Below are 21,111 nucleotides of genomic sequence, written 5' to 3'. Positions count from 1 at the left end.
GCCTCCCGCTCCGCTCACTCTCTCAGAGACACACACTTACTCATTATTCGTTTGCAAGTCGATCCCAGCCACACATACAAACACACTCACACCCTGAAAAAAAAAAAAACGTATGAAAAACAAAACTTGCTCTGCCAGAGTGTCTCGTTTGGCTCATTTTGCTGATCCCAAGCCCGGATAAAGGAGGAGCACATTATAGCGGTGCACACCATCCTGGGGCGCACATCATCCTGCGGTGCACTTCATCCTGCGTACATCATCGTGCGGCGCACATCATCGTGCTGAGCACATCATCTGAGGCGCAGTTCATCCTTCGGCACACATCAACGTGCACCCGGATCATCCTGCAGCGCTCACATCGGCGCATATCGTCCTGCTGCGGACATCCTCCTGCGGTGCACATTATCCTGTGGTGCACTTCATCCTGTGGCGCACATCGGCACACACCATCCTGCAGCGCACATCATCATGCGGTGCGCTTCATCTTGCAGCGCACATCATCTTGCTGTGCACATCATCCTGCGGAGCATATCATCCTGCGGTGAACATCATCGTGGGGCGCACATCATCCTGCCGCGCACTTCATCGTGGGGTGCAAATCATCCTGCGGCACACTTCATCGTGCTGCGCACATCATCCTGCAGCGCAAATCATCCTGCGGTGAACATCATCGTGGGGCGCACATCATCCTGCGGCGCACTTTATCCTGGGGTGCACTTCATCCTGCGGCACACATCATCCTAGGACGCACACTGGCACACATCATCCTGTGGCGCACATCATCATGCTGTGCGCTTCATTGTGCAGCGCACATCATCTTGCTGCGCACATCATCCTGCTGCGCACATCATCCTGTGGCGCACATCATCCTGCTGAGCACTTAATCCTGCTGCGCACATCATCCTGCGGCGCACATGATCCTGTGGCGCACATTATCCTGTGGTGCACTTCATCCTGTGGCGCATCATCCTGCAGCTCATGTCATGGTGTGGCGCACATCATCTTGCTGCGCACATCATCCTGCAGCGCAAATCATCCTGCGGTGAACATCATCGTGGGGCGCACATCATCCTGCAGTGCACTTTATCCTGGGCGCACATCATCCTGCAGCGCACATCATCCTGTGGCGCCCATCATCTGAGGCGCACTTCATCCTTCTGCACACATCATTGTGCACCCTGATCATCCTGCAGCGCGCACATTGGCGCACATCGTCCTGGCTTCAGACATCCTCCTGCAGAGCACATCATCCTGTGGTGCACATCATCCTGTGGTGCACATCATCCTGCGGTGAACATCATCGTGGGGGCACATCACCCTGCGGCGCACTTCATCCTGGGGTGCACTTCATCCTGCGGCACACATCATCCTAGGGCGCACACTGGCACACATCATCCTGTGGCGCACATCATCATGCGGTGCGCTTCATTGTGCAGCGCACATCATCTTGCTGCGCACATCATCCTGCTGCGCACTTCATCCTGTGGAGCACATCATCCTGCTGAGCACTTCATCCTGTTGCGCACATCATCCTGCTGCGCACATGATCCTGCGGCGCACATTATCCTGCAGCAAACGTCATCCTGTGGCGCACATCATCCTGCCCCGCACATCATCCTGAGCGCCCATCATCCTGCTGCGCACTTCATCCTGCGGGGCACATCATTGTGAGTCACACATCATCCTGCGGCGCACATCATCCTGTGGCTCACATCGGGCTTATCGTCCTGTGGTGGACATCGTCCTGCGGCGCACATCATCCTGCAGGTCACTTCATCTTGCAGCTCACATCATCCTGTGGCGCACATCATCGTGCAGCGCACATCATCGTGCAGCGCACATCATCCTGTCGTGCACATCATCCTGCAGCTCACTTCATCCTGCCGCGCACATCATCACCGCACATCATTGTGCAGCGCACATCATCCTGTGGTGCACAGCATCCTGCTGGGCACATCATCACCGCACATCATCGTGTGGCGCATATCATCATTTGGCAGACATCTTCCTGCGGTGCACATCATCCTGCAGCACATATGATCCTGGGGCGCACATTGGCGTCTTGGCACACATCATTGTGCGGCGCACATCTGTGGCGCACTTCATCCTGCAGCGCACATCATCATGTGGCGCACATCATCACCGCACATCATCCTGCTGCGCACATCATCACCACACATCATCGTGTGGCGCATATCATCGTGCAGCAGACATCATCCTGCGGCGCACATCATCACAACACATCATCGTGCGACACACATCATCCTGTGGCGCACATCATCACCGCACATCATCTTGCAGCACATCATCCTGCGGAGCACTTCATCCTGCAAGGCACTTCATCCATATTCATCCATATTTTACATATAATCTTAAACCCTGGACGTTTATTCCACATGTTTTATGATCATCACCTTTGCCTTTACTTCTTATTCATTCTTATATATTTGTATCTTCATTTGGCTCCCTTGTACCTGTCTGTGAATATTTTTTGTAAAAGCTATTCCAAATTAATTCCCCCGTTGGAATGATAAGGTTGCTTGAATTAAATTGAACTGAACGGAACTGAAGACCACACTTTAGGTAGGAGTGCTGCATTACAAATTTGAATAAACACAAATTTACATCCAAGCATATTTGTCTTGTTGTTTGCTACATGCGGGGCCTTGCAGCATGAATCTTGGCTGTGGCACACTGGATGACATCATGTGGACACTCCACAGGCAGAACAGTCCAGGCTCTCATTATTATCTCATTAATAAGGCTTAAATGCAACTGGCCTTTCAAAAGAAGATATTTAAAAATGCTGCCCACAGTTACAATAAATCAATATATCAAGTAAAATGTCTTTCCTTATAGACAGAAAGCCATAGCGACAGAATCACATGCATTTTAGAGAGAGAGCTACACGATTAAAGAAGGTAAATGTATTCACAGAAATTTGTATTTTGATCACAGACTAACTTTATTAGAACATTAATCCAATAAATACTTTTTAAAGTCATCCTTCTTTAAGGGTTTGTGTCTAGAATTGTGTGACCTCTATTTATTGGGTTGCATCTTGCAGCTGAATGCCCCTCATCTCACCCTTCCCTCCCGGACACAAAAGAGAACCTGTAGCCTTCAGTTGTCATAGGACCTCAAAACTAGTATAGTTTTTCCAGTCTGGGCTACTGTGAAAACATGGCAGCCTCCGTACAGATGACCCGCTCCTGATATAATTATAAAATATTTAAAGAAAGAAAGAAATTTATTCAATTTAGGTGAAACACACTAGTGAAAACAGCACTGGGAGGATTATATATTAAATTTTTGCCAATAGATCCCTTTCACCTAAATATTATACACTGGAACTTTAAATATCCTCTTGAGTTTCCATTACCGGGGCTATGGAAGCTTCTGTAGTTACTGTAATTTAGCGATAATGTGTTATAATGCATCAGTTTTAAACTATGAAGGGGAAACAAGTTGGAAGACAAAGCATTATGCACCATCTAGTGGTATATAAAGGTATAACAGTTCTCTCAGGACAGCTCCATAGGACTTATCTGTCTGCTACATCACAACGTCCATGATTTCAACCAAAGCTTGTGTAGTGACTTACTCTGGATTCAAAATCTGAATAATAAAATCAGTAAAAAACTAATTTTATTCTATTTAATATTCAATGCAAAGCACAATTAAATGTGAAAAAAAACAAACACCTGAATACTTTGGTTTAAAGTGTATTCCTCTCATCTCCGAGGTAAATACGTACAGGTTATTGCAATCTGAAGAAATTAGCCTTCTTGGACCAAAGTCCTTTGAGGGCTATGAACCATCATGGATATTTTTGAAAGCATCAGAAAGGTCTAATGTGTTGGCACAGCTTGTACCATATCCCAAGCACAAGGAAATCAACTGTAAGTTTAGGACAGTGGAGCTGACACAGAATTACTTGTTTGATCGCATAGAACATAGGTGCATTAAGAGTTCACTTTATTAGCTATTATTTCCTCTTAAATTAATATTCAGGTTATCCACCCTTTTACCATAATCATATTAAATCACACTTACATTACTGAATTGCATTTTATTATATTGGTAACCTAAAGAAGTGTAAGTGGAGTGTATATTGTACCTTTACAGAATCACCCTGGTGTATTTCAATCTCTGTCTAATCTGAACACTACTGGACATGAACCAGGATAAAAACTGCAGGACATGACTCAGTAACTTGCAGCACCATACCCAACATCACATCCTCATGGGTAATTATAACATGAATACAGGTGTCCTGTGACAGACCTATCAAGTAACTAGGACTGGAAGGCTTGGCAAATTACTAGCTCTATTAATGACTAGTCATGTCAGTATGCATTACAGAGAAGGGAGGCCACAGACTGCATGCTGGCTGCACTACTGAACATGAGAAACATTTATGTGCAAACTAGTTCAACCTCACTCTTGTCCAGAAAACACAGACTGACCAAATTAAATGAACAATGTGTGGCTGGGGGTCTCCTTGTGGTCAGAAAATACCATTGCAGCTTTATTTAGTTAACAAGGTCTTAGTCCAGGTTTAATGCAACAAATGAAATTCCTTTCGCCTCCATTGTGTTACAATCTTTAAAACTGCACAATTCCAAAGAACTATATATGCATGTAATAAAAGAAGAATTCTTTAAATAGTGGGGCCACTAGATACACTTATGTTAGTGGAGAAAATAACAGCAATATTTTTGGGAAATTGTTCAAATGGTGATACAAATGTGAAATTTGGTACAAATCATCTTTGAAGGTCACTCTTCGATTTAGGAATCAGGGCCACTCGAAAATCATAAATGGCCGCCATTTATTTCAAGATGGCCACCATGGTAAGACTGATTTTGCATTTCATCATAATCTTTGCCTATACTTTGTAGATGTCAATAATATCGGACTCCCATAGTATGCTTTTGAACATTTTCAAACAGGAATTACCAGTTATAACCATCTGAAACATTTCTAAAACATGTCATCGCCTAACTGTATTATAGGTCACGGGGAAAACTACGTGAAGTTTAGGGTTAATTAGAGGGATAGAGGTATTTGGCGGATATACAGTAAAAGGAGAACAGTAAAAATAGTAGCTAGATTTGTGTGATTGGCTGTCTGGTACTATATAAGGAGTAGCACTACCCTTTGTTCTCATTCCATATACAAACCAACCTTTAAGCTATGTGTAGAGGACAGTAAAAATAGTAGCTAGATTTATCGCTATAGTTGCTTTTTTGCACTGTAGCATGTGACATCCAGTGGCCTACCATTTTTCCATGCATCTGGTGGGTGTGACGTTGTGTCTGCATTCCGTGGCAAGGTTAAGAAATCTGTATGGCAAACATGGAATGTGTGTGATGAAGTGTTAGGGACATTTATCAAGCTTAGTCACTGGCCGTTGATGATGATGACCTCCAAATGCTGGAGAGATTTGTGGTCATAATGTATGACCGATCAAGTGCAGCCACATCTGTGAATGATGCACGACTGCATCTGTTCGCCCGCAAGCAAAGGCCATATGATGCCATACCACCAACAAGTGCAGCCCTCAAGGAACACAATAAACGTGCAGCCTACCAAGCAGGAGCTGTCCGGGGCCAAGCAACTGTCACTCAACCAGTTTTACCAAGTCCTGCAGAATGGGGATGGAAACTGCAAGTACAAAGGTGGTTGCTGAACTGGACAATACTTCCACCAATTGCTGCAAGTTGCCAGGAATTGGCTAAATGCTCAAAAACAGCTCTGCTAATGGCAGGTGCAAATGTTTTTCGTCTGACTCTGTCTTATACAGCCTTGTGCAGCTGTGAATGTCACTGAGACGTTTGAGGTCCAATGAAGTTATTTTGACTTGACACTGAAACCATGGCTTTTTCATACATATTCTAGCCAAGTAATAGCTTGTAAAAATCGATAAAAAAAACAACATAAATGACAAATGAAAGAAAAAAAATCAACATAAAAATGACAAAATAACAAAACAATATTTATCACAATTAGTGAAATATTTCCCCAAATATGCAAGAAATATAGTTATGACTTGATGATTTGGCGGCCATCTTGAAAAATGACCGCCAAATTCGATTTTTGGATGGCCCCCATTCTAAAGTTAAAGAGATTACCCAGAAGAATGTTTAAGCCAATTTAAATGCAATGCATGTATATATATATATATATATATATATATATATATATATATAAATATAAAGGCTGTGGTCTTAAACTTTTGATCAGCTGATGAACAGCCTATTTGAGTTAAATTGTTGTTTTCAATAAATTGCCTGCTCACAACTTTTGGTCTCTTGTTCCCATTTCTTCTTTTTGCATTTTGAAGCTCTACTTAGAACCTTCCTAAGATCAAACAGTGCAAAATGCAAATTCAGGCAATTTTTTAACTGGTCTTAAGATTTTGATCAGGAGTGTAGATAGACAGATATACCTAGTCAACTATATCTAAATAATGTTTGTTTCTTCTTAACCAATGCAAAAGTAGAAAATAAAAATTAGGTCAAAAGAAAAACAGCAGTAGGACGTAATACAACTAGAGGTGCGAGAGAAAATGTTTTGCAATTATTCATTGATTCAATGTTGAAGTTATTTAAAAAAAAAAAAAAACCTTATCAAGTTTCAGCCACTTACATCTGCAGATCTGGTGATTTCCTGCAAACATTTACAACAGTAAAACAAAATGTCTTTGAGATTTTTACTGCTAGTCAGATGAAACAAGCCATTTGAAGACAATGTACTTGGCTTTGGAAAAATGCAGTTTAAATATTTGACTACCTCCTGACATTTAAAGAGAAAAAAAATGTATCAGTTAATTAAGAACAGCTAATATTGAAGATGTACACTCACCGGCCCCTTTATTTGACACACCAGTCCAATTGCTTTTTAACACAAATAGCTATTCAGTCAATCGCATGGCAGCAACTCAATGTGTTTAGGCCTCTCAACGTGGTGAAGACGACTTGCTGAAGTTCAAACCGAGCTTCAGAATTGGGATTTAAGTGGCTTTGAACGTGGCATGGTTTTTGGTGGCAGGCGGGCTGGTCTGAGTATTTAAAAAACTGCTGATCTACTGGGATTTTCACGCACAAGCATCTCTAGAGTTTACAGAGAATGGTCAGAAAAAGAGAAAACATCCAGTGAGCGGCAGTTGTGTGGACGAAAATGCCTTGTTGATGTCAGAGGTCAGAGGAGAATGGGCAGAGTGGTTCGAGATGATAGAAAGGCAACAATAACTAAAATAACCACTTGTTACAACCATGTTGTGTGTTTAATTACCAAACATCACATGATGGAAAAAAGCATGATCAAAGACACAAGGAATTTAATTTCATACACAGCAAGAAAACATGAACAAGATTAGAATGACACAGTACCAGAATGAAATGCACTCCCCTACTATTTGCATTTAGGTTCAAATGAACCTGCGGCCTTTAAACCTACACAGTAACATTGATATTCTTAGCATGTCTGTTCCCCTGTGGGTGGACTGAGTCGGTTGTACCAAATGAAAGTGTCACCATTTAAAATGATTGTCACCATATGTATACTTGTGCATTTTCACACTGCAAAAATATTCTTTCCTCATCAATATCACGGAAGAGGGTAACCATGTACAATTGGCAGCTGGGTCCTGTCACTGTTATCTCATTACAAATTGGTTGTTATAGCAGACAGAACAACATGGCAACGCATTAAATCAATACCACAAAATACGCAGTTATAAACACTGTATATCTTTTGTTCCCATTTGTGGTTTCACACATTAAACGCACCAAAGTTCGGACATTTACAGAGGTTTGCTGAAATCCAGTATTAGATTAGAAACTTCAATTAAACATTTAAAAGGAATATTACAGGTGGTACAGACAAGGCCATTTCTATCTTGCACTGTAACAAAAACAGACTGCAGCAAAATAATAAGAAAAAATATTAAATGCTAATAAATATCCAAGTGCTAAGTGGACGTTGCGTACAAAGGCGTTCCCTGTATTGTGTTGTCCAGGTCTACTTCGTTACCATTATCTCAGCTGCGGAAACAAGAGATTGAAAATTACAGAAACATTTAGCAAAGTTTATTGTGCTCTCAGCACTTTGATGCAGTACTCACAGTTATATAGGCTATGGCATTGTCTGACCCCACTGCTCCATACTGTGCCGAGCTGCTTTCCGAACCTTGCTAGAAAATCGAGATTAAGGCAACTCATTCTTATATTCTGACATACAAAAATAGCTAAAAAAAAATTAAAAACACACCTTTTTGGTTCATAAAGTGCAAACTCTCACACTGTGTATAAAATATCAGCAACCACCAATCACCGGATTCAGCCACACCAGCAAAGCTTTACATCGGCACATAAAGGAGTTTGGAAATAATTCTACAATCATATAGATTATAGTTATGCCAGCAATTCATCTAATTTGGTCTGAATGAAATAACAGGTTGTGTTTCTCACAGTCCTGTGAGGAACAAGGACTTTTCCCCCATTTTTTTTAGAGAACTTTCAACAGGATTTCAACAAATACAACATAAAGTGTTTCAGAAAGATTTATATTTTATGAATCTAAAAATACAGATAATGAGGCTGGTATTAGAACACATCATTGCTGGTATGCTGGTGGTTTCAAAAGACGAAATTATCTGACTGAATTCATGTAAGTGTTCTTCATCTGGAAGTTAGATTGTCTTGACACAAGAAAGGCTGAGGAAAAGGCGAGTCAGCAACCAGGTCATTTGGTCTCTGAACAGACTGAAGAAAGGAAAATGCTACTTGCTGGAAAAAATCGAAATCATTCCTCAAAGTGTATGTGCTTAAATTTGGTGGAAAATAGTATAAATGTTTTCAGTTTTTGTTATATTCATTTTCTTAAACACAAATCCAGACTTAAGTATTTGGACAGTTACATATTTTTGTTGTTCAGGCTCTGTGCTTTAGGACATTCAGAATCAAAGTGAATTATCAATAGGTCTGTGTGCTTTTATTCAAACAAATGCATTAAATCTCTGTGTCCAAATCCCATAGTCTGAACTGTAACTTTCCTGGGATAATAATTATCTCATATGAACCTCACTTTAGTTTTTCTCTTAATGACGACGGAGAAAAACAGTGGGAAATGAGGAGAATAAACCACAGAAAAACTCTGAAAGAAACAACAGATGCAACTTATGTCTCCAGAGAAAAGAAAAGCACCAGATATGGTCATTCATTGGGGAGTTCAAGCCTTTTTTTGGCTTAGTGTTGATTGCAGCCACCAGAGAGCAAAGTTACCTTTCCTCCCATCCCCACATGAGCAGTCTTTCCAAGACAGGAACACCCAAAGCCAGAGAGGACAGTCTACTCTACATCTGAGGCATCATTGTCAGAGAGGAGGACGTTGCTGCCTTTTACCCGGATGTACTGGACTTGGTGACTGCCGCTGTGAGAGGAGTCTCCACAGGAGCAGAGTGGACCGGTGAACAAGTTCTCGATGTCTTCCAGCTGCCGGCCCTGGGTCTCCGGGAGGCAGCCCTGAACGAAGAGGAGTCCCAGCACCACCAGGCCTGTGTACAGAAAGAATGCCCCTGGAGGAGAGATACAAAAGCACATGTTGTTAAGTTCAGAGCAATGGTTGCCATGGTGAAAATAAAACAGTTTGATATTTGTATGCATTTAAAAAATAACAAATAAAGTGGTAGAAATACAATGGCTTCAAAAGGTAATTAGACAGTTTGATCTCAGTTACTCTTAATCTTAAATGCAAGTTATATGCTTCCATGATAAATTAAAGGGGAGGGCGTTCAGAGGAAAGTTCAAGTGTTGTTTGTTTGCATAGAGACGGTCACAGCCTTCCTCCCTCAAAGTGTCAGAAGGTTAAAAGTCGGAGGCTTCAAAGATCAATGAGTGGTGAGTGTGGTTGTGTTATCTTGCATTTGCAATGATGTTTAATGATGTAATTTAATATAATTCATTCACTTTAAAGTGAGGTTTATGTGACAACATACTGTTTGGGGTGTTGAAAAAAAAAACTGTCTATGTGCTAGCTAAACTTGAAAATGCAGACTTGATCTCATGTCACCCTGGTAAATCATGAATGAAAACTCAATGGCAGCATTCTAGGCAGCTTGTTTACCAGAGACTGCACAATAGAAGGATCTTCAGGGCACTTTATTACCAGCCCTTGTTTTCATCCATGTTTGTTTGTCAGCATAACGCTAAATCTATTGGGCTCAAAAAGATTAAACATTACATTTTGTTGTGGATCTGAACAAATGTGCACATTTTTACATATTTCCAAGAGAATAATTCATAGATCCTACAAAAAACGATCAAGCACATTTAGGTGACTGATTTCTATGAGTGTGTGAGATTTGGTGCAGCTTGTTTAAATATAAGGAGAATACATTCCAGTTTTTAACCTGCTGTGTTTCCTATGGGTGAACCAATATGTGAACTTGTGAAGATTCTAGTCCTTCTTAGAAATAATCTAAACTTGTAAACAGTTGAAGTTCATCTCATGTCCCCTGCCACTGTTGCTATAAACAAGATGGTGTTTACAGTGACAACGCCTGGTTATATAAGGAGTTAAAATAAAATACTATATTTAAGGATCAGGCTGAAGCAAAATTTCTGAAGTTGCAGGAATTTCTTCACAGACAACCTACAGTTACATTTCTTCTTTTAAAAACATGGATATAAATTAGATAACAGAGCTAAATAAAGGGAAAAGATAAACCAGGAAACAGCTGTTTTTATGTAATGTTTTTCTAGATGAACATCACTGCAATTCACACATTCACACCGTGCATCTATGTGCAGCACTTTTTGTATAACGCATCACTCAGGCACTGCTGGTACAGCCTTAGGAGCAATATCTCGCCCAAGGACACAGAGGATGCAGAAAGGGGACACCTATCTATACGGTGAACACAAGGGAGAGCTGAGCTGGCAATAACTTAGAGTTGAGTTTAAATGGAAACTGGACACCAGAACCCTTTACAGACAATATTTAAAAACAGCCAATTACTCCATGCAACTACAGACGATGATCCAACACATAACAACATCCCTTGAACTTCTGATAATCTTACCATAATAGGTTAGAAACTGAGCGACATGAAGGAAGGTCAGAGACACCAGTACGTTAAAGATCCAGTTGACCCCAGCTGAACAGGCATTCCCGGTGCTGCGGGCCCACAGTGGGTAGATCTCAGAGTTCACTGTCCAAGGCATCGGGCCCATACCTGACACACAGACACACACAGAGGAGAGAGAATGATTTATATTCACATGGATACTATGCATTGCATTTATCGCTCTTGATATCAGCGACCTATCAGTATATTAGGTATTTGTTGTTCATTGTTTATTTGTGTGCAGGCAGATCTTTTTTTTGTTAAAAGGGGCAGAAAATCATTTCTCCATTTGCGAATCGGTGACCCCTTACAGACCTAGTATTAACGTCCATCCTGAGTGATCCGATCATATGTGGTCACCGGTCAGTACTGGTTCTCAGTCCTCTTGAGATCTGATAACTCACACCACATACACAGAGGTGGACTGGTGGATCTGTGGCTAAGTACTTTTCACTGTGTGAATGCCAATGTGTCCTTGGCCACATATGAAAGACCACCTAGCTGACGTCCTCTGACCCGGGACAGTTAATTAAACATATTTTTAAGGATTATCTGTGTCTGTAAGTTGCTTTGTTTGTAGACACAATAACAACACTATATTGTTGTTAGTAACAACACTAACAACAATATAATGTGGTCTTCGCAAAAACACGTGTTTAAATGCATATAAACAAACTTAAAATCAACTTGTGATCAGATCTCCCATGATGGATGATAATACAAGGTCTGAGCAGGGTCAGAGATTTGAGCATTTTAAGTGTTAATAAAGTTGGGAAAGAATTTCAAACTGATCCTTGTAAGATTTCTCAAACCTGGTGCAAAGAACGCAAGGTAGAGAATGAGCCCCAACAGGACGATCCAGGAGTAGGATGTGGGACAGTAGTTGTAAGCCCATAGTGAACTGTCATTTGCCCCCGTCTGGTTGGAACAACTACATGATAAAAAAAAGAAAGAAATTGAAACCAACTTTACTCTGCAGGTTTTCCCAATTGGTGTGTCTTAATTAAATCTTAATCATCCAGCACAAGGATGTGACTCAAAAGCTTTAACTTTAAAGATGCTGAAAGTGATTCACGAGTCTACTTCATGTACAAAACGATCCAACTGCAATAATGATATGCACTTAAACGGGATTGGGTTGTCAAGTTGGTACTGTGACACTCATGAATCCCTCCTACCTTCCCCACGCTGCATGATCTGTGGATGCTTGGTTGACAGGGATGCAGGAGGAGTTGTACACGTCGGTTCTATTTTCACGGTAACAAAATCCACAGCTGGGATCCAACATGCAGAATTCACAGAACCTGGAGGACAGAGCTGATTGTAAAACTTCTCACAGAGCCCATCAAGCTGTCATTTATATCAAGCCAATATAAATGACTATCTGTTGAATATGTCACATTCAATATTTGCAACACTTCCTGTGCCCGTTTCACAGTAAAAGCACTCTAGAGTGACTGTTGACTGAATCAATTAATTTGTTTAAACAAGTTTTTTTATTGTGAAATATCTGTATTATTCAAGGCAATAGAGTTGGTTTACCAGAAACCTCACATAGCAGAACCAGGCATTACAACCACAGAGGCAGGAAGAATATTGACGTCACAAAACACTGGTAAATTTTTTTGCAGAACTTCAGTTTTTGACACTTTAATGTCTGTTTTAGGAAATTTTTTTTTTTTTTTTTAGCTGAACTTTTGATCAGCTGATGAACAGCCTATTTGAGTTAAATTGTTGTTTTCAATAAATTGCCTGCTCACAACTTTTGGTCTCTTGTTCCCATTTCTTCTTCTTCTAAGATCCAACAGTGCAAAATGCAAATTCATGCAATTTTTTAACTGGTCTTAAGATTTTGATCAGGAGTGTACTTGTACTGTGCAATGACAATAAAGTTGTATCTAATCTAATCTAATCTAATCTATTAAGAAAGTAACATGTACCTTCTCACATTGCCTACGTATGCTATCTGAGTGAATGAGACGATACACTAATGCATCAAACAATGGACTGAAGCTACTGAAATGTTGCTGCTTGATGAGTTCTTACCCATATTGTCTGCAGGTGGAGTTCTGAGCTTCAGCTGGGTGCAGGGTGACGGGCGGGGAGTTCTGGGCAGATAGCAAGAACCCAACTGCCAGCACAGTGAGACTCAGACCAGTACCTGCATTCGAGAAATTAAGTCAAGTCAAAACTTTTTAAATACTATAAGACACTGTGCTGTAAGATCAAAGAAGACACAGTCCAAAATCCAAAGTTTTCAGTCTAGTCATAAATATGTTGACAGAATATGAACAGTAAAAACATTTCTGATAATAATTATGAATAAATAAAGCTTGCACCACCTTCCTTTCTCGAGAAAGGATGTGTATCATATATCTCCTGGTCTGTTGTGTGTTTTTGTAAAAGATCAATAAGTACATTACTGTCTTTTTAGATTTGTTAATTTATTACGGATTTACATGCTAACGGTTTTTTAATAACAAGTAATATTGCCTACAAATCTCCCAAAATTGTATTAAAATAATGAATGTCAATGACAAGTTATATGTTTGATTAAACTTGAGTGGTTACGATATCCTATTATCTGTCAGTCTGTAACAAATAAAGTCCCTGTAGCATTATTCAAATGACCAACCTAAAAGACTGCCCAGGGTCAGCTTCCGCCGACCCACTCGCTCTACAAGCCAGACTCCAAGCAGTGTGAACACGAAGTTGGTAGCAGACGTAGCAGCAGCTAACCAGATCGCCTGTTTGTCGTCCCGCACCCCCCCCATCTGCAGAATGGTTGCACTATAGTACCTGGATGTGGGCAAAGAGGGTCACAGAACAGTCAAACCATTTTTTCAGCCAAGTGATTTATGCATCTACATCTGATGGGTCTGGTTTCCAGGTCAGCACCCAGCCTCAACAACTCTGCATTTCAAGGTTTAACATTTATACTGCTCATGTCAAGACATAGACACACAGGATTTCATTAATAATTTAAGCTTTTACAGTGGTGGCCCATGGTATCAGGCAGGAGGGAGATAATTACTGTGTGAGGGAGCTCAAACGAGATAAATAGACGACCTACATGACAGTGTTAATCCCAGACAGCTGCTGAAACATCTGGAGGCCACAGCCAACGAAGAGAGCCCTGCGAGTAGGACCGTGGCTAATGATCCGCAAAATAACAAGACCTCCTTAAACATTCAAACAAAAAAACAAAAGTATGTATGACATATTACAAATTCAACTCCTGGAACTATATTTGATTTTAACGTTTAGTTTTTACTTTGCATCAAATTCAGAATTCAGGTAAAAACTAAACATTAAATTCAGAATTCAAGGTTATTCGTTTTCAGATTTGTTTTCACCTCCATTCGCCTCTTTCTCCTCTTCCTCGATGCTTGTTCTGATGGTGTCGTACTCTTCCTCAACGTTCTGGCCTCCTCTTATCTTACTCAGAGATTGAAGAGCCTCCTGGCTCCGGCCCTTTTGGAGAAGCCATCGAGGGCTCTCCGGGAGGAAGAAGAAGCCGACGAACTGCAGCACTGCTGGAACAATGGACAGACCCAACATGTATCTGCAGAATAGGGACAAGGAGGAGGAGGAGGAATGAAGGGATAAAACATAAAAAACCTGCTGACTCTCAACTTCAGGTCTGTAGACTGGCAGGGATCTTTTGAATACATTCCAGGGAATCGTTTTAGAGCTGTGTGATTACCTTAACTGTTCGGACCTTGTAGGGGATAGGCACGCTGCTTTTAGTGAGATTTTAGGATCAGTATTGCACTTTTAAAGTCCAATGTATTCATGATCCCTCGTTTGCTTGTCCTGTTTACTTTTGCTGTCAAAATGACCCCTGAGGCACTAAAGCAATTCAGTGCTGTGAGCAAACAAATATTACAGTGCACTAGGGATGGGCATAATTAATCGACGATCGATTAATTGATCATTAAGAACCTCGTCGATGAAATTATTTTTTTTCATTGAGAAATTAGCTAATTCCACATTTGACCACGGGGGCCACAGGCCTACTCAGTTACCTGCGACTAGCTGCGAGTTACCGTGTATTTCCATTTCAAAAGTAAACATTAGAGGTCATGGCGAAGTGTAGAGTGGGACAATTTTGAGTAAAAAAATGACTTGGTTCACTGCCAATACTGCAAAGCCATCCCCGAGACTGGGGGAGTCGAGGAGCCTGGTTGTCTGATATGGTCGAGGGGAGCGCAAACACCGGAGCCCTGGCCAGGCTAGCCAAGTTAGCACGGAGCTACCTGTGTATCACGGGGACGTCAGTCCGCTCAGAGTGCGTTTTTCTGGCGGCTGGACTGACGGTCACCAGGCTGCGTTCGCGTCTGACCCCAGAGCATGTTAACATGCTCATCTTTCTCAACACAAACCCGTAGGCTGGTGCTGAGGTTGTATGAGAGTTACTGGTTATTTTTATGAAGCTTTCTCGACTCAGTGCCTTGTTTGATAGTTTTGAGTTACATTTGGAAAAACCTGTCAGACCTAAGTAATATATGTTTGTGGTTAAGTTGTTGTTTAACATTATGTTTTTTTATATTATTATTATTTTATTTTGGAAAAAAAAAAAACAACGGTCATTTGTGTTTAGTAGCACCTTTTGTTCATCTTGTAATAAAGATCTCAATGAGGAAACACGCTTTGTTTTTTCACTGCATTTTAATAAAGCCTATAAATAGTGCATTTTTGAACTTGAAAATATTAATGATTAATCGAAAATTCGTCCCGACGATCGATGAAGACTATTTAATCGAACGCCCATCCCTACAGTGCACACAAACTAAGCTGTCTTGATATTTGAGGGTTCAAAAAGTTTAAACAGGCTTGCTGATGTATAGGTTGTGTATGACAATACACGGCATCAAATGCATTAAATTAAAGAAGAGTGCAAGTGTCAGTGATTGATGCAGGTACCTCATCAAGTTAAAGCATGAATGGAGAACTTTCACAGCCAAATGAGGAATTATATTAACCAGGCAAGACTGTCTGTTGGTTTCTCTTAAAGCAAAATGGGGAGAGCCATGACAGACAAAGTGAAAAGCTATGACAACATGGAGCAAATACCTCCAGCCATCATGGCTCAGGTAGCTGAAAGCTCCATCCACCACGCTGGCAATGAACTGGCCACCAGTGATGAAGAGGGAGTTGATGGTGACCAGCTGACCTCTCAGGTGTGGAGGGGAAACTTCAGCTATGTACACAGGTACTGTCATTGAAGCAATACCTGAGGGGCAAAGAAAAAGATCAGGTTTCATTATGAAAAGCACAGAAAGACTTCAACATGCACACTTTGTTTCTCTAAAGTTTGGTTAATCTGAATTTGATTAAGTTCTTATTTGATTCTGTAGCATGATGATGGTGTTAACCCTTCAGTGGACCAGGAGCAGCAGGTCAGATTGGTTGACATGAGAGACAGTTTGTGAACTTTGTATCTGCTCACGAGCAATGTGAAAGCAGGTTTAAATAACAGGGGGTGTTCCATAACTTACTTAAAAGCACTTTGTGATGCCTTATTTGAAAGGTGCTGTATACATTTTTTATAATTATTACTATTACTTAATATTATCTTTAATATTATTAGGAATGAGATTAATTAGAAACACTCAATATTGTTGCTCCTATACCATACTAAAACAATAATTTTTTATATTTTAGAATTTAAACATAAAATATTTATATACAAAACTTCCCTAATTTTGAAAAATCTTTAAGCTTCGAAACTGTCCAAAGAGCTGATGCCAAACGTTGGGTTCCAAACACAGCACATAGTGCTTTTGAAGAACCCCATTGACTCAAATGGGGGATTCTTTGAATGAAGGATTTAAAGATTCAAACATACATGTACAATTTCTGATACTCTGATCAGTAAGGTGCAGAATTAAGTCATTCAAGTTAGCTACATAACTTTGAGCAAAGCTACATAACCTTGAATATATTATTGTTGCTTCTTCAATCACATTGTGAACTTCAAAAGCTCGGAAAATAATAATTCTTAACAAATTGTTATTTTATCATTAGTATTGGTAGTAAATTAATATTTATTGGTTTGATTAAAGACTCTCAATTTGCAAACACCAGCTCACCTATGCCCAAACCAACAGTGATTCTGCCCACAAGCAGGACAACCTTGTCTGGGGCAAAGCTCAAGATGGTGCCGCCGATGGTGAAGATGAAACTGGACATCAGGATGCAAACCTTACGCCCCAGCCAGCCATTCAGGAAGCCACCGCATAGGGCGGAAACTGCTGCGGCCCCCACGGTACTGGAAATCAGCAACTCCTGCCAGAGGGCGCTCAGGTTCATCTCCTTCTTCAGGAGCAGCATGGCCCCAGAAACCACCCCGGTGTCGTACCCAAAGAGGAATCCTCCCAGGGCAGAGAAGAAGGCCAACACGTAGACGAACCCCGGTGTGGATGCATGTTGGTCCAAGAGACGATCCCCACTGGTGGCTGAGTCCTCAATGAGACTCCGCTCTCCATCACTCTCTGATTTCTGCCTCCTGCTGACCACAAGGCTGCTCATGTGCTTGCAGCTGTACCTATCAGAGCTGCTGGACACATAGGAAACAAACAGGGCTCAGTTCAGCAGAGGTTCATTTAGCATCAGCAGCTTCCTCTTACACCAGGATGAGGGGACTGGAAGGTCTGCATGGATGCTGTCCTTTAATAACAGAGTTTAAAACGTCCATAACACACACAGCTGAGCTGAGGGAAGACCCCCACCCAAAAAGTAGATCATGTGACTGCGTTATTACATACCATGTTATCTTAATATAGGATAAGATAAGATAAAACTTTATTGATTCAGTATACAGAGGTCCAGCTCGACAGAGATAGCCAGTAGCTCTGTTTCTGATATCTTTACTCCCCCACTATGTTCATGCGACGTCCTCACCTGACTTCGGCGATCCCTAAGTAAAGAAAGTTATCTCTCAACTTCTGACATAATGAACTGTACCACAACCATTCTTGTACGATGAAACATATTACAGCTTAGTTAATTTGCAGGCCCTTTGTCATCTCTCAGGAACGCAGCACCAAACTCCCTTCAAAAATCTACTAATTGTGTGAGTCTTTATTTGTCCTGGGATCCTGGGAAGATAATGGATATATGGTGATATAGAAATAAGTCTTTATCTCATAGTCATTATCAGTAATTCAATATGTACCGCTTATAAAAACGTAGGTACTAGTACTAAAACGTGTATTGTTATATAAAAGTGATGGTTGAATTAAGATGTGGGCTCTGTTTGCAGGAAGTGATGGGTAATGCTGCAGCTGCTGGGAGGTGCTGAGAATACACGTCGACACATCAGATTTCGAGGTGTATTCCGTGGATTAGTTAATGGAGTCAATGTGCAGCTATATGCAGCATGTTAAAAGGCTGAATCCGAAAAAGAAACACCTCAAATGAAGTCATAATACATGGTCCCATAGATTTGGCCACGAGCATAGGTCGTCACCGATCAGCTGACAGACACAGGGGGAATTACACGCTGGCACAGAAAATAAAAGTGCTACTCACGGCAGATGCAATGAAACCCTGACACAAAATCCAACTCTGTACGTAAACAGTCAATATGTGTGTGTGCAGAATAAGAATAAATACCTGAGACGGGCTTGTGTCTGCAGCTGATGTCCGATACAAACAGGAAGTGAGTAGTTGTCCCAGATCACATGATGCAGGGACATAAACACGCCCACGTGTGGTGACGTTTACCTTCTCAAATGGCACCAGGGGTCGGAAGTCTATGGAAGCCCATGTCCGCCACTGTGATGAAGACAATAACAATCCTGTTTCTAATTGTTATGACTAAGTATCTCATTATTATGACTTACTATCTCATAATTATGAGTTAGGATCTCATTATATTGAAATACTGACTGCATGGTGGTTGTGTTTAAATACTTGTTCAAAGATTTAGTTTTTATATTCACTTCACTGTCAATAGAGTAGCAAAGAATCTCAAACCGATTTATTGATTGAAAAATAGTTGCTGTTGATTGATTACTGAACAAATAATCGATTGTGGCTGCCTTGCTCCTGAGTGAAGGTTGTGGTTTTAAATTGTTCTTTATGAGCAGAGAACGACAAACACTTGATTAGAAGCAATGCATTTCACAAATCTGAGGTAGATCTCTGAGGTAGATTTAACTCCTCAATGTGCTTACACAATGAATAAGCAATATATTGCTATTGATTGAAATGATATAGCATAATTATTGATATTGTTTTATTGCCAGCCCTAGATAGCAGAATCATAAACACAAAGACACACAGACATACACAGACATACACAGACCAACAGACACAGGAGGGGGCGCACATCTGACCCGGGGATGTGCGCCGACACAGCGGATGTGCGCTGCAGGATTTGCGCGCACAGTTTTTTTATTAATTTGATTTAATTATACATATATTTTTTTGTAAATATATTTTTTATAACTAATGTGCTGCAGGAGTTGTGCGCTGCACGAGATGTGCGCCGCAGGAGTTGCGCCGGCACAGATGTGTGGTCATCTGCGCCGCAGGGTGTGCGCCGACACAGCGGATGTGCGCTGCAGTTGTTGTGCGCACATTTGTTTTAGTAATTAGATTTAATTATATATATATTTTTTGTAAATAAATGTATTATTTATGTGCGCCACAGGATGTGCTGCAGGAGATGTGAGCACATCTGCGTTGCATGAGATGTGCGCAGCAGGATGTGCGCACATCTGCTCTGCAGCAGATGTGCACAGCAGGAGATGTGCGCCGCGCTGCAGGTGATGTGGGCCGCAGAATGTGCGCTGCAGGAGATGTTTCCGTAGGAGATGTGCACACATGCGGCTCAGATAACCTTGAGGGAGTTGAAGGCAAGAGGCAGTTTGGAGGACGCTCTGGCGCAAGTATCCCCTTTTTTTCTTTTTTTTGCCTCCGCCACGCCTCCCGCCACATGGTCTCGCGTTTAGATTTCTCCTCTGCTTTCTGTATCGCGCACAGTGGAATTCCATCCCGATGCGCAGACACAGAGGTGAGCACACTCCCACCAGGGGACAGAGAGCATCCCTTGTCTGTGCTGTATAAAGTGTGGCAGATAATGTCATACTCTTCTATACTCAGGATGTGCACCGCAGGAGATGTGCACGCAGGAGATGTGCAGCGCAGGAGAAGTGCGCAGGCACAGATGTGCGCAGCAGGAGATGTGAGCCATAGGAGATGTGCACCGCAGGAGATGTGCGCTGCAACAGATGTGCACTGCAGGAGATGTGTGCCGCAGGAGATGTTCCCCGCAGGAGATGTGCACACGTCTGCCAGCAGGAGATGTGCACAGCAGGATTTGCGCCGCAGGAGATGTGTGCTACAGGAGTTGTGCGCTGTAAGAGATGTGCGCTGCAGGAGGTGCGCCGGCACTGATAAAAAAAACTGTGTGCACACCACCTGCAGCGCACATCCGCTGTGCCAGCAGTATGCCCAGTTTTTTTATTAATTTGATATAATTATATTTTTCTAATTTTGAATATATTTTTTATATATGTGCACCGCAGGATGTGCGTGCAGCATCCTGGGCACATCATCCTGTGGCAAACATCATCCTGCAGCGCACATCATCACTGCACATCATCCTGCCGAGCATATCATCATCACAGCACATCATCCTGCAGCGCACTTCATCGTCATCCTGCTGGCATATCATCGTGGTGCACATCATCATGTGGCGCACATCATCGTGCAGCAGACATCATCCTGCGGGGCACATCATCACCGCACATCATCCTGCGGCGCACATCATCCCGCACGCATATCATCATCACCGCATATGTGCGCTGCAGGAGATGTGCACTGCAGTAGTTGTGCGCTGCAAGAGATGTGCGCCGCAGGAGTTGGGCTGATGTGCGCACATCTGCGCTGCAGGGTGTGCGCCGGCACAGCGGATGTGCGTTGCAGTTGGTGTGCGGACATTTGTTCTATTAATTTGATTTAAT

At 41.7% G+C, this 21,111-nt stretch overlaps 1 protein-coding gene across 7 annotated transcripts; it reads right to left on the bottom strand.

Annotated features, from left to right (window-relative positions):
* Window positions 1–7,328: 7,328 nt before the first annotated feature.
* LOC133955183 (proton myo-inositol cotransporter-like) lies at window positions 7,329–18,823 on the bottom strand. Of its 7 annotated transcripts, XM_062389886.1 has the most exons (13): window positions 18,755–18,818; window positions 17,230–17,693; window positions 16,211–16,370; window positions 14,491–14,699; window positions 14,208–14,316; window positions 13,770–13,933; window positions 13,181–13,295; window positions 12,313–12,438; window positions 11,947–12,065; window positions 11,090–11,242; window positions 9,411–9,583; window positions 8,132–8,200; window positions 7,329–8,051 (listed from the first exon to the last, which is right to left on the bottom strand). In XM_062389886.1, exons 2-13 carry the CDS (start codon window positions 17,666–17,668, stop codon window positions 8,043–8,045), a joined length of 1,845 nt encoding a protein of 614 aa, XP_062245870.1. In that variant the 5' UTR covers window positions 17,669–17,693; window positions 18,755–18,818; the 3' UTR covers window positions 7,329–8,042. The 7 variants fall into 7 exon arrangements, 5 of the variants coding, with proteins under 5 accessions (XP_062245870.1, XP_062245873.1, XP_062245869.1 ...); XR_009920852.1 differs by having other exon boundaries at window positions 8,132–9,583; XR_009920853.1 differs by lacking the exon at window positions 8,132–8,200 and having other exon boundaries at window positions 9,291–9,583.
* Window positions 18,824–21,111: the final 2,288 nt, after the last annotated feature.

Source organism: Platichthys flesus, chromosome 6 (assembly GCF_949316205.1).
Source record: "Platichthys flesus chromosome 6, fPlaFle2.1, whole genome shotgun sequence".
Classification (NCBI taxonomy): domain Eukaryota; kingdom Metazoa; phylum Chordata; class Actinopteri; order Pleuronectiformes; family Pleuronectidae; genus Platichthys; species Platichthys flesus.
This window is presented reverse-complemented; position numbering and strand designations above follow the sequence as displayed.

Bases quoted from the DNA above. Each gene is read 5' to 3' on its own strand.
- LOC133955183 (XM_062389889.1), bottom strand. From the start codon at position 17,668: ATGAGCAGCCTTGTGGTCAGCAGGAGGCAGAAATCAGAGAGTGATGGA. The intron at 14,700-16,210 runs GTATTTGCTCCA...CCTATTCTGCAG, and splicing joins CTGAGCCATGATGGCTGGAG to ATACATGTTGGGTCTGTCCA. The intron at 9,584-11,089 runs GTAAGATTATCA...TCTCTCCTCCAG, and splicing joins TCAGTTTCTAACCTATTATG to GGGCATTCTTTCTGTACACA.